Source organism: Protopterus annectens, chromosome 7.part0, assembly GCF_019279795.1.
Source record: "Protopterus annectens isolate FY-2018-M chromosome 7.part0, PAN1.0, whole genome shotgun sequence".
NCBI classification, from domain to species: domain Eukaryota; kingdom Metazoa; phylum Chordata; order Ceratodontiformes; family Protopteridae; genus Protopterus; species Protopterus annectens.
The window spans coordinates 256552956-256567333 of NC_056739.1; the positions used below are offsets into that span (position 1 = coordinate 256552956).

The 14378-nt window shown below is 37.9% G+C and overlaps 1 protein-coding gene across 2 annotated transcripts in view; it reads right to left on the reverse strand.

The window, feature by feature from the left end:
• Positions 1–1769: 1769 nt before the first annotated feature.
• The window catches only part of LOC122806381 (cornifelin-like), a 121448-nt gene continuing 108839 nt past the window's right edge, over positions 1770–14378 (reverse strand). For both annotated transcript variants that reach the window (XM_044076737.1, XM_044076736.1), the window contains exon 4: positions 1770–2090. In XM_044076737.1, coding sequence (XP_043932672.1) covers positions 1920–2090 — 171 coding nt within the window. In that variant the 3' untranslated portion in view covers positions 1770–1919. The remainder of the gene's footprint in view (positions 2091–14378) is intronic.

Consider the following 14378-nt stretch of genomic DNA (forward strand, 5'->3'; position numbering starts at 1 on the left):
AAGAGGGAAAAAACCCACACTACAGCCAAGGTGAGACAAGTCTGGCCAGTCGCTTAAGCACCTGTTGCAGCTGGTATTCCTGAGAAGAAGGGGTATGTACTAGGCCATCTTATGCTGATGTCCCTTCAAGAAGGGATGGCATTGCTTGTGGGATATCACAGGGAATGCAATAAACTCATCAAGCCTTCATGTGTAGATGCATGGAATTCATATGTACAGTGAAGCAGTATGCATATCCCAAGAGAAGGGATTAGGGCCATAAATCAGAAAACACTCATGAATGCTATAGACTGTTGTCAGCCAGATGAAAAGGGGCTGTGCTCATTTGGACTCTCTTGGTAAACAAATATAAATGAATGAATGGACAGAGGTGGAGGCTCATTTGTCAGCAGGCATGGGACCACTACAGTCATTAAGAAAGAGTAGCTCTGATGAACACACTCCCTTTGCACCATTCCTTCAATATTTAGGGTGTCATGTGTACCCCCTTTTGCTCTCCTATACCTTCATTATGATAGCCTATGCACTGTATCTCTGGACCATGTACATTACATTGTTAGGACCCTTTGAATACACCATTTTTAAACAACTGACTGGATGACTTCTGCACTTCTCCTGGTACACTATATAGGCACCATTTCTGAAATTAGACTTCCTTCTTTTTCAAATGCTTGATGTTACAGTACATATTAAGTTAATTTCATTTTCAGTTACTAAATATGCTTAAAGCATGATCACCATAATACATAATGTCTACGTATATCTGTAAAATAGATGCATTAAATATTTTAGTTTAAAACAGCAGCATAAGACAACAGTTCTTTAAAAGCATGACTGTCCTTAGTTGTTTTTTTATTTTGTTCATCATCGTGACACTTGCAGTTTCTGATAACTTTAACCTACTTTTACGCTAAGCAGCACTCTGGGCAATGAGTCAATGCAAACTACTGTAAATGAAAAAAATGTTTGCTTAAACATTTCTTCTCCAGTGTTTGAGTATCTTCACAGCCTAAGTCTACAAACATTCTGTATCAATTATTTAAACCAGATGTTTCTTTTTTTCAGAAAGCTACCCATAAAATAGTTACATTTACCTTAGAATGATCATTCAGAAAGAGAATGATATTGGTGTTTTAAATTTGTATTACCAAAAGGTAATGCATAAAATAATTGCAAATGTCAGAAATTATTGCACTCTATTTCCTGCCATCACTGCATCTGTGTGTTATTGCATTTCTTATTTGCTGTTCTGTGTCAGTGAAACATATATGTACAAGTAAATACAGTGATAATTAATACAACTTATATAGTTTAGCAAATCTATTAATATCTGATTTAAAAAAAATAGTAGCATGCATTTCAACGTAAAGAGAATTCCTTTTTTCCTAAAAGGCATGATGTTTTTCACTAGATAGACTTCATAATGAAATTTTTGCACCCCACATGGTTGCGTCCTTTGGTTGCCTTATCCACATTGAGGACTCATTGTATTTCATTTTACATGTTTATTTAATGACCAGGTAAAATATAATTTGAACTAATGTATTTTTCCAAAGTTTCACTGAGTCAAACAAGATAAATATAGATATGAAAATGCTGTGTAGTTTTCATTTGAAATTTCTTCCAGTATTAGTCAGACCAGCTGATAATGGTTTCTCCGGTAATAATACCAAATACAGAATATCATGATTTGGAAAGGGAGAAATCGTCTATTATAAAAGTTTCATTCTTCAAAAATAATACATTGTAAATTATTACAGCATTTTTTAAATTAAAATAGAATTGCACATTTAGGCTTGTATTACACAGATAAATCAGCACATATGTTATGTATTTATCATTGATCGCTGCTGGAGATGATCGATATTCAAGAACAAGGATTATTACACATCAATGAAGGAACAATGTCTTATATTGAATTATGCAAGATGAGCCCTGAGCTTTGGATTGTAGGACGTATTTGCTGGATCAGTGATGTAAGCATTCATAATGGTCACTGGTCTGTTTCTGACCTTCATTTCTCGAGCCAGTTGACACCAAGCACATGGTAGGCACCAAAGGTTTGTACAGCAGTCACCACATATAGATCCCTGGATGGAAATACAGCATAAGATTACTTTTCTTACTATGGCTAACAAACTAAATAAAGTGCAGTCATTCATTTATTAGTAGTACAGATTATCTTTGAGGTCATGTCTATGCAGACAATCAGACACTACATTAATGAATAAAAAAAGAAAAGCTAGAAGTTTTTTTCATGGCAATAACTTATCTATATAAGGACAAGATTAAATGCACTCTATTTACTATAAACTAAACTAAATACTCTTTCAAAAACAGATGATATTCAGTAGGCCACACAGTACAGCAAAAGTAGAAAGACTGCAAAATAAAGGTATGAATGAAATATAGAAATTATATTGTAAGAGGCTGGCAACTTGTTTAACAGCATGACTGAAACTCTTATTTCAGATAAAAGAAAAAAATTGCATATTTTTATTCTGCTGCACAGAGCTATTTTGTTCTTCTTTCAAAAATATACTTGCCTGTAAGAGTTTGTATATAGTTACAGTTTTTTGGTTATATAGTTACAGCAACATTATTAAAATAATTTTTGAGTGAAAAGTTTTTAGGGGGTGAAAAACACAAAGCACAAAATATAAAAAGCAAATCTGACTGAATGCTCATTTTTATAGTGTATGTAAGTGCAAGTGTCCAGGAAAATGAATGCTTGACTGAAATGGTTACAGTGGTTGTTGTGCATATATAAGAGTTTGCCGAAAAGAGTTAGGGTAATCATTGGTTAAGGAGATGGATTTAATATTTTGAATGTTTGATGTTATGTGCATTCATTGTCCTTTTGTCTTGTGTAGTGGCACTGTCAGGAAAAAGTTTTTATTAATGTTATGTGTAGAGTTAGGGGCAGGGTAAGGATAGGATTAGAGTTAGTGTAAGGGTTAGTACTCTTGAGTAGGGTGGTGCGGGGGGGGGTGAAGCTAACTGTAACACTACTCTCACCCCTAACACAACATAATACCTTACTAAAACCTCTTTCTCTAACAGTATGACTATTTAGTCATTGCTTGATCTTGATTTTGAAGTTGGGTTGTATAATATATGATTTTATTTTTTTGGATAGATTTATTATATAATTTGTAATTGGGCTTTCAGTGTTTTTATTTATTTTTTAGTTGTTTTTAGGTTCGATATTTTTTAGATATTTCATAACAGTACAGCATCACTAGCAATTGCAGGTATAACAGGGCAGCATATATTCTACTTTTTAACACAACACTTGACTGTATATCAACCCTATGAAGGACATGAAACCAACCAATCAGGAAGTAAAAAGAACCATTTTTTCGCCCCTTATACTTTTGTCTTTACAGGGATCTCAAAAACAGTAGCATGTGAGTTCATTTCTCTTCCATATTCAAAATGTTATTTATGTGATCACCTACTTAAGGTTACAGAGACAGTTTCTAATAAACAAATTTACATCTGTGCATTGGTGGTTTAGTGGTAGAATTCTCACCTTCCTCATGGGAGGTCAAGGTTTGATTTGTGGCCAACGCACCATGGCATTTTTAGTTTTCCTACATCATTTGTGGGTTGAGGGTTGATATATGGTTAAGATGTTTACTTCACAGATGCTATATACAAGGTTTGATTCTCAGCTTTGAAAAATAAATTGTCTGTGCTTAACAGCTGTTCACCTAATGTGAGTATGAATCTATGACCACTTTCATAACCTGGACTTCAATTTCATTGGTATTAGGGAGTACTCGAGCACAAAAAAAGTTGTAGCAAAATCGAAATTTAATACATTGTTTCCTAAAGATTTCAAACAGTTTAGCTTCAAGTTTACTCAAAGCTTTTATCGTGCTAGTGCATCTTTGCATGTGAGGAAGCCCTAGACAGGCAAAATACTAACTGCATATTCATTCTTGACATTTCAATCATGTTCTTGATCCCATGCTTTCATTTGGATTTTCTTTAACTCAATTATTTATACAATCTTTTTCGACATTCATATTTAAAATTATTTACAAGTTATCAGCACAAAAGAACTTAACAGTTAGATTTCTTTTATTTTTTCTTCTATATTTACCCTCTATCCTCCACCCTTTCTTCCACAACCATATCTTATTTTAGCTAATACATCATCCACTTCTATTTTGTTGTTAGATAATAAATTGTCATTTTTTTTCTCAAAGAACCCATATGGTTACAAAGTTTTTTTCCAATTATCAAATAATTGCTTTATTTTATAATAGTTTCCATGTAATATCTTATTCATATTTACACATTTAAACCCTTCCCATCTGTATTACTTTTTAAACTTTTCACCAAACTCTTTATTCTTTTTGCAATCCAAAAGAGTTTTGCTGTTTCTTCATCATTACATATTTTCTTTTATTGGTAATTTGTCTAATACAATTCTCCAAACAATGTCCACTGCTTCAGAATTTTTTTCGGTGGTGGTGCTGCGGTAGTGTTGTCACCTTACAGTAAGACGCTGTCCGGTTCGATTCTCAGCTAGAGCATCTTCTGTGTGGAGACGTACGTGAATGGGTGTACCTTCATTGAAGGTTGTGCTTCAGGGCTGATAACTCGGCACGTAAAAATCAACTACCAATCATTAGCGGACTGGAGTTCCACTGTGGCGACCCCTAACTGGGAAAAGCCAAAAGACACAACAACAACAACATTGCTTTTTTATCTAGTTTTAATTTCTTCAACGGGTAAACCAATTTTTGCTAAAATCACATTACGACATTCTTTTCTTCTCCTATCAAACTCACTTTAACTTCCATAATTTCATTTTGTGTCATATTCTTTTGTTTCTCAACCTGTCACTTTTTTTCTTTTCCCTGTTTTATTTCTCATACATTATATATTTCCTATAGTATCTTATCCTTCTTCTCAGGTGGTTCAACTTTGATCCCCAATCTTTTGTTCTTTGTGAGTGAGAAATATACATTCCCACTAAATATTCTATTTTCTCAACGCATAAGTATTCAGTATATTTGTCCTTTTCTGAAATAAGTAAAAACATTTCTACCAAGCTAACAATTCTTATTTGTTACAGTATCTCTTTCCATTCACTTATTGTACTTTCATACTCGCCAAGTGTCAGTCATAAAATCCTTATTGCCTTTCTTGTGAAATGTATTCCAGTTTCTACCAAATCCTTTAAAACAAGCTTTTTTAACAGCTTTTTGATTCTTATTGCAACCTTACTTATACATCCCTTGTTTTTTTGTTATTAGAATTTAATCGTCTGCATATGTCATACATGTTGGTGGTATAACATATCCTTCCATCCCACATTTTGAATCCCTTATTTCAAACATGCATATATATATTCTACTGCAGTCATTACTAGTACAAATAAGCACATACTCAGTGGGCTTCCCTGTTTCATTCTCACTTAATACTTACTTTTTCCTATCCCTCCATTTATTATAATTTGTACCTGTGAATTTTCAATACATTTATATCATTAATATTTTTTACTCTATGTCATATAGCTATAAAATCTGATACATTGCTTCATGACTCAATTTACAAAATGCGTTAGCTATGTCACATCCTATCAATTTTACTTCTTTAATTTCTTTCAGTATCATCTGTACGACTTCTTTTACTATAATTAATATGTCATTCAACACTCTTTCTTTTATGCTATAAATCCCTTCTCTAACTCATCCAATAATTTCCCCATCATTTTTGTAGCATATTCATAAATATTTTATAGTTAAGTACTCCCAGGTATTATGGGACTTCAAGTTTTATCTTCAACTTTCATCTTTTTTTCATATAAATGTTATCACTCCACCACTGGAAAGCGGATAGATTTGCTGTAAGCTGCAAAGTTGTAATCTATTCCAAACTGATAAGTACACTTCTTGCAACTTAATTTGCACTGTGCTGTATTTATACACTTGCCTACTATTTATAGTGGTGCTGTATTGTTTCTGTCTCTTGTTGTCTCCACTGTGTTCTCTCATGCACCCTTCTTGTTTTTGTTTTGGTGTTAATCTTGGCGACTTAGAAACTTACAAGAGGGGCGGTCAGTTTCAATTTGGATACTCCTTCTGGACCTGTCTCATTTGCTCACTCAACTGAATGCAGTGCAATCATATTCTGATTTCAGGCACTCCTACTGTGTACAAAGAGAGCATTTGAGAAGGACAACCCCCGTAGCCTATTAATCCTGCTGTGTTCCCTCCCTCAAAAAAAAAAAAAAATATATATATATATATATATATATATATATATATATATATATATACATATATATATCTGTTCAGTTGTTCTTACTATGCACTGATTACTGCTGGTTAGTAGCCTTCTAATTTAATGCCTTCTGCACTTGTTTTTTAGTCATTTGTTAATTTAATTGCATTTAATTAAACTGTATTTGCCATAATATTGATACATGTGTGCTAGCCTGCACTGCATTTGAATTGTATTTACTGCTGTTTTAGCTGCTTTTCTGTAAAAAAAAAAAAACCTTGCTTGTTTCCTGTAACTTATCTAGTCCAGATACAGACTTGCTCTATCCAGGACTATTTGTAAGCTCCTGAGCCCCCCAAGCCTTTCTGCGTTGGAGGGAAGCCTTCTAACTTATCAGTGGAAGTGGTAAGCACTAGGTAGCCTATCTACCACAGGAGGAGAGGTTTCTGGCCCAGAAATTATAGTTTATTGGCCGTTTGGGAAGCTCGTCCATCTCTTTCAACCTTCTTATTCAAAAGCCTGTGTTTGTGCTTGTTTCCTGCCTTTTCTGTTACTAGTCTAGTTCAGGTACAGATTTGCTGTATCCAGAACTCTTTGTAAGCTTCTGAGCCCATCCCAAGCCTTTCTATGTTGGAGAGAAGCCTACTATCTTTTCCCATGGTAGAGAGGCTACCTGTTGCTTACCACTCCCATTGATGAGTGGGCTTTGGCCCATAAATTGTAGTTTATTAGCCGTTTAGGCAGTTTTCCATCTCTTTCAACTTGCTGGCTTAAAAGCCTGCATTTGCTCTTGTTCCCCACCTTTCCTGTAACTAGTCTAGTCCAGGTACAGATTTGCTGTATCCAGGACTCTGTAAACTTCTGAGCCCCCCCCCAAGCCTTTCTGTGTTGGAGGGAAGTCTTCTAGCTTATCAGTGGGAGTGGTAAGCATTAGGTAGCCTATCTACCACAAGAGGAGTGGTTCCTGGCCCAGAAATTGTAGTTCCTGGCTCAGAAATTGTAGCTACTGGCCGATTGGGCAGTTTTTTCCCATCTCTTTCAACTTTCTGGTTTTAAAAGCTGCACTTGCACTTGTTTCCCACCATTCCTGTTACTAGCCTAGTCCATATACAGAGTTGATGTATCCAGGACTGCTGGTAAGCTTCTGAGCCCCGCAAGCCTTTCTGTGTTGGAGGGAAGCCTTCTAGCTTATCAGTGTGAGTGGTAAGCACTAGGTAGCCTATCTACCACAAGAGGAGTGGTTCTGGTCCAGAAATTGTAGTTTATTGGCCATTTGGGCAATTTTTTTCCATCACTGTCAACTTTCTGGTTTTAAAGCCCATGTTTGCACTTGATCCCCACCTTTCCTGTAACTAGTTTAGACCAGGTACAGATTTTCTGTATCCAGGACTGTTTTTAAGCTTCTGAGCCCCCCAAGCCTTTGTGTTGGAGTGCAGCCTTCTAGCTTATCAGTAGGAGTGCTAAGTACTAGGTAGGCTGTCTACCACAATAGGAATGGTTCTTGGCCCAGGAATTGTAGTTTATTGAAAATTTGGGAAGTTGTCCATCTCTTTCAGCTTTCTGGTTTAAAAGACCACATCTGCACTTGTTTCCCATCTTTTCTGTAACTAACCTACTGGAAAGCACTAGAAAGCCTTAAACTGATAAAAGCCTTTTAGCTTAAAAGAGAGACTTTGGAGTGATTATCAGCTTTCTGTATTTTCTTGCTGTACTTAACTGTTTTCCATCACTTATTGTGATTTAAAAGCTTGTTTTTTTCACATATTGTACTTATTTGACTGCCTGCACTTTTAAATTGTTTTTTGTTTAAATAAATTGTTTAACTGTTGTAGGCTACACACTAAAGTGTGATAGCCTTTTCTGATTGCTTGTAGTCATTTAAAGCTGTTTTAAGTATACTTTTTACTGTTTTTGCCTTATCTTTAAAAAAAAAATGTCCTTGTTTCCCACATTTCTAAGCTAGTATAGTCCAGTTTTCAGGCTAGTGCTGAATTCAGGACTGTGTTACAAGTTTCTGAGTTGCCTATACCTTACTTGGATAGAGGGAAGTTTCTCTGTTCACCTGTGTGAGAGAGGGGAACTTTGAGCAACCATCTGTTCCTGGAGGAGTGGTTCCAGCCCAGAAGTTAGTAGTTTAAAAACCGCATTTGCACAGTTTTGTGCGCTGGGCAGCACCGATTAGCTAGGGTTAAATAATTCCCGGCTCCACTAAGTCTCCACTTCAGTTTTTCACTTGAAACTAGTTTAACACTTAACCTAAGCACACAAAAAGCATCCTACAGTCCAGCACTTGCTCAGACCTAATAGCAAGCAATAATATACCCAGACACTTGACTGCCCAGAAGAGCAAGGCTCTTTATCCACCCCTCACCAACCAAGTGACTAAGCAGCTCACCCTACTATTCAGGCATGACCAAAGGGTAACTTCAGGTGTACTCTCCAGTCCAGCTGGTGAATCTGGGTATCCTGAGGCAATGTTACAACTGCCTCATTTACACAGACAGCCCTCTCCTCCTACCACAAAACACTAACATATGCGAGAGATGCAATTATACAGCTAAACTGGAGGCTAAGGTCTCTCCACCCAATACTGGAACAGACAGTCATGAGGAGAAGGTTAACACTTGCACCACACCTCCAGCCTTACAAAGACCTACTAAACCAGCACTGGCAAAAAATACACAAATACACAATATCATACTCGGAGACTCTAAATAAAAACCTGCAAAAGCATCAGAGAGCTCCAAAGCAGACACCCACAAAACCTACAACTTCAGTCACAAACCAGACAACACATAAAACACAAAATCAATGTGCCACACAATCACAGCCCTTAAGGTGAAATAACATGCCTCACACACTAGTAATAGGTGACTCAATAGTCAGGCACACTGATGCCCCACTTACTAGACTAGGCTGGACAAGGAGAAGGTTACTGTTAGCTGCCTGTTGGGAGCCAGAATCCGCCACATAACACAAACACTCAGGTCACTCCAGAACAAGTACAAATATGACTCTGTCATTGTTCATGTTGGTGTGAATGACCTGAGATGTACATCCCTGGACTACATGATAAGAGACATGGAAGAGCTCTCCGATCATGTAGCCCAGGTGGGTATGACCCTGACCCTGAGTAGCATCCTGCTCTCACCAAGAATGATACCTCAGTATAAAGAAAAAAATGATAAATTTCAACAATTGATTAAGCTTCTGGTGTCATTCAAAGGGGATGAAGTGTCTGTCAGCCTGGGATGACATGCTCAACAAGCCACGTTGCTTTGCAAGAGATGGCTTGCACCTGTCACCCCTTGCCTTTCAAATACTGGCCAAAGCTCTTGCTGCCCCCATAGTGCCTTTTGTAGGCAAGGCTCAAAATTCAAACCCACCTCTGTAAACAGCACAAGTAAAAAAATGAGGGTTATGCTACTCAACGCCAGGAGTTTAAATCTCAAAATGCATGCACTCAAAGCACTCGTAAGTATGGAGAACGTCGACATCTATGCAGTAACTGAAACCTGGTTCAAGGATCCAGAGAGCACTCCAGCACTACTGGGCTATAACTCATATCACACATTTAGGTCACAGAACATGGACCGAAACACAAAGGAGGGGATGTATCCATATTCATCAAGGATACCCACACCTCTAGGTTAGTGGCGCAGCATGATACCTCTGAGATCATACATGTGCAGCTAACATCAGGCAAATCTGCAATGCAAATTGTGGCCTGCTACAGATCACCCTCCATGACCCAGGACCACCACTCCGCCTTTCTGGAGACACTGAAAAACATGAAGGTCCTACCGAACACACTGATATTGGGTGATTTCAATTACCCTACCATTAACTGGGAAAACTACTTGAGTACAAACTCCCAGGCTCAGCGTTTCCTGGAATTTATCAACTCAAATGCCCTGGATCAGCTGGTAAACTCCCCTACCAGAGGCCACAACATATTGGACCTGGTCATCACCAACATGGGCGACAGGTGTTCTGCACCGGAGTTCAACCCATCACTGTTTAGATCAGACCATAAACTAATCACCCTGGATTTCCACACCCCACCACCACCCCCTACTAAGGAAACCAAAGTGAAAACATTTTCTAAAGCAAACTTCACCTTACTTAAGGCAGAGGTGGTAAGTTTCACAGCCCCCAAGCTAAAGGATAACACTGCCCAAGATGCAGAATCCTTTACAATTGCACTATATGAGCACCTACAAGGATGCATGGGATCGTGCCATCCCTAGCAAAACCAAGACTCACTCCCCTAAGAGAAGGAAATCAGTCTGGTGGACCCCTGCCATAAACAGGTTATACAACAAAAGGAGGAAACTAGTTCAGAAAAAAAGTAAATCCCAAGAAGGAATGACATCCCTGATCAGTATCAGTAAGAAACTAAGGTCCCTCATAAAAAAATCATCCAAGGCTAACTTCAGGATTCGAAAGATAACCACAAAGCCTTCTTTAGCTATGTCAACAATCTAAGTGGCAACTCACAGATATGCTCTGAGCTAGTGCAAAATAGCACAAAATATACTGAACCTACTGATATTGCCAACATCCTGGCAGATAGATTCAGTGCAAACTTCACCTCCCTCTCACCTTCAAAAGAGCCCACAACAATACCGGAAAAGTGTAGTGTCCCAGAAATCACAGAAGTACAGGTGAAAACAACCCTTTCAAAAGCCAAAAACACAGCAACAATGGGGCCAGATGGTGTCCTAGGCTGCGTCTTGCACGAACTACAGAACAAACTAACCCAACACCTAAATACGCTGTTGAGCCTCAGCCTCTCCACAGGCTACATGCCCATAGAATGGTGCACAGCAACGGTTATTCTGCTCCACAAAGGAGGGGCCACAACTGACCCTAGTAACTATCACCCCATAAGCCTGACTAGCCTGGTCTTCAAGGTTATGGAGTGTATCATCATGGAACTCATCAACAAAGACATTGGGGACCACCAAACACTTGACCCGACCCAGTTTGGCTTTTTTAAGGACAGATCATGCCTACTAAACCTGGCTAATGTCTTCAAGACAGTCACCAAGGCCACAGATGAGGGAAATGTGGTTCACACAGACTACCTTGATCTCGCCAAGGTGTTCGACACCATTCCTCACTCGGGTATTATAGAAAAACTCACTAGCCTGAACATAAACCCCTATGTCACAAGATGGGTTCCAACTATGTCACAAGATGGGTTGCCAACTGGCTTACAGACAGAACTCACACAGTAAGAATAGCGGGCTCCAGGTCTGACTCTAAACCAGTCACAAGTGGTGTCCCACAAGGCTCGGTTGTGGGACCCCTACTGTTTGGCATATATTTCTCAGAAGTACAGGCAAACACAGGAGGACTATGGCTAACCAAGTTCACCGATGACTGCAAACTGGGAGCCATAATTGACTCTCCGGCTGACATGGACATCCTTCAAAAAGGCCTTACTGAGACAGACATTGGTGTCAAAGTCATGGCCCTGGGATCACTTCATTGGCTCTGCTTGACAGAGGCTCAGTTAATTAATCAATGGGGCGGCTAAAGCAGACACACTCTGGCTAGGCTTGTAAATGCCCTCTGGCAGATAGCCTAGTACCGACCTATGAGCGTATCTTGTTTCAGTATAACTTCCTTCATCCTTTCATTTAATATTAAAAAAAAATTATTTCATTTTTATTAATTTCCTTTTAATTTCATAACATATCCCATCTCTACCTCTTTTACTGATACATCATTTTCTAAAAAAAAAATAATAATCCACAGTTTTTCAGCTTTCTTTTCTTCTTACCCATCCATTTCCTCTTTTTCTTATATTTTCTCTGCAAAATTTTCTACCACCTCCATAATATCTTTGTATTTTATATTTCCTTTGTCAATGAAAATGGGTTCAGGCTCCTAAGCAGTGAGACAGTTCCCTAATATACATTTGATTGTGGACACATAGCTGAAATGACATTCAGCTACAGAGACATATGTTTTTTACAAATTCCCTGTGGACAAAGACAAGCATGTGGTGCCATGCCCACAGCTTCAATAAATAAGTGTATGTAGGCAGAGTAAGAAATGTGTGTTGTGCTTAGTGTACAGTACATGCTTATGTAACTACAAGATGTAGAAGTGTGATCCAGCATGGAGGACATCCTGCAGGCTACTGTAGTCATGCATATGCTCCACTATACATTTTAGCCAATGTACCCTAGACACTGTGAAGGGGGTAATGGTCTACCCACACCAATAATAAAGGCATTGCCCATCATGCAATGCTTTTTTTACTGCCACAGACATCCACTGGGCAGTATGCTGCCAATGCCTGCCATATTGTCTATTTCTTGGTGCACTGGGGGCCATTGGCATTATTTTCACCATGTGCATTCATTTATTGAAGCCATAGGCATGGCACTGTGTGATTCTGTTTCCCAGAGGGAATTTCAACAGCCATTTGTCTCTGCAGTTGAATGTCATTTCAGCCACGTGTCCCCATCCCACTGTACTATAAGGAATTTCTTGTTTATACCTTATTAGTATACGCATAAATCACTATTACTTTTATACATTTTTTTCATTCTCTTATCACCTGTCACTATCCTTCCTGACACTTCTATTGTTATACATAAACATTCAAACGTCTTCATTTTTTTATAAAAATTCCTATTCCACAATATGTCTTATTTTCTACCAAACAGTCTGTGCCCCTATACTGCCTGTTTCTTTTCCTTTTTGCTTCTTTGTTACATCCTGTATCTAACAAGTAAAAAAAAATCCATTTTTATTTTTTGCACCATTATACCACCAGCAAACTTTGTAAATCATTTTAATGCTATTCACTCCTAATGATAAAACTCCTATAGCATCCTTTTTCCTGTTGCTGTGCTTTATTTCTAGATCTTTCCAGATCTTATTTTTCATTTCCTTCTGCTATGTCTTCCATCAACTGTTTTTTCAGTATCCTGTTGCTGTTCTTTTTTCTCTCCATTTCTCCCTCTCTTTTTTTTCACTTTCTAAAATTGCACATCTCTTCTCTTCCTGTATATTGATAAGCTCATTTGAGTTATTTCTTCTTTAACCATCTCTTCGTTGTTTAACCTTTCTTCAGTATCCATTTCCCCATACACACTCTCTTTCAACGTCTGTAATAAAAGTTTCTCTTTGCCTTTGCTCTGATCTATCCTTTTCATCTACTCTTTCCTTTTCTACTATGGGACAGTCAAACCAAGCATCCAAATTTTTCACATTTTGGATAAAAGAGCATAGAGTTTATTGCTGTATGTTCCCTCTCTCCACATTGTCCACAGTCTTGAACTAAATTACTTTCTTCCGCACAGAAATGATGTGCTTTGGATTGGGCCCAGTACCTAACAAATCCTCTTCTATGACTCAGTTATTGTATTTGAAATAAATATGTTCAATTTTCTCATCCTTAACATCCATTGTTACCCACAAGTTCCAAACCCCATCCATACAATTTTTTCATCACATATTTTTTTTTAACTTTACGCGCTTTACTACATAGTGAAGGAAAACAACCGTTTTAATGCATGCTCGTCCATAACTGAAGTCCTTTATTTACACATTTATTTTCTTTTTATGTTGTATATGAGAGTATGAACTTAAGCTCACTGCAGATGCCAAAGGAAGCTACGTATGTTCCTGTGTGGAAATTGAGGAATGATGATTACCAATGTTCTGAACTCATCCACAATAGCATCATTCAAAGGATATAGAATTTTAGTGCTAAATTTATCCCACCTGCTTACATTGTTGTTTCCCCTGTAACCTTCCTGGGTCAAGTCTTATCATTTCTGACAAAGGCATAAAACAATGTTAATGTGGAACCAGATGCCTTACCAAGTTCCATTCTCATCAGTGCAAAGTATGAACTATTTGAGCCTGTACTTACACTGTTCAAACTCAGCCTATCTGCAGAATTTGTCCCTGATGCTTGAAGATCATCTACTGTCTCTCCATTACAAAAGGATGGACACTTTATGGACCCAAGTAATTAAAGGTCATCAGCACCATACATTTTTATATGCAAACCCATGGGATCTATCATAGCAGGCCGCATTTATGCAGCTTAACTAATCGAGATCCACTCAGTTTGGTTTTATGAAAGGCAGTTCTGTCTCTTTACC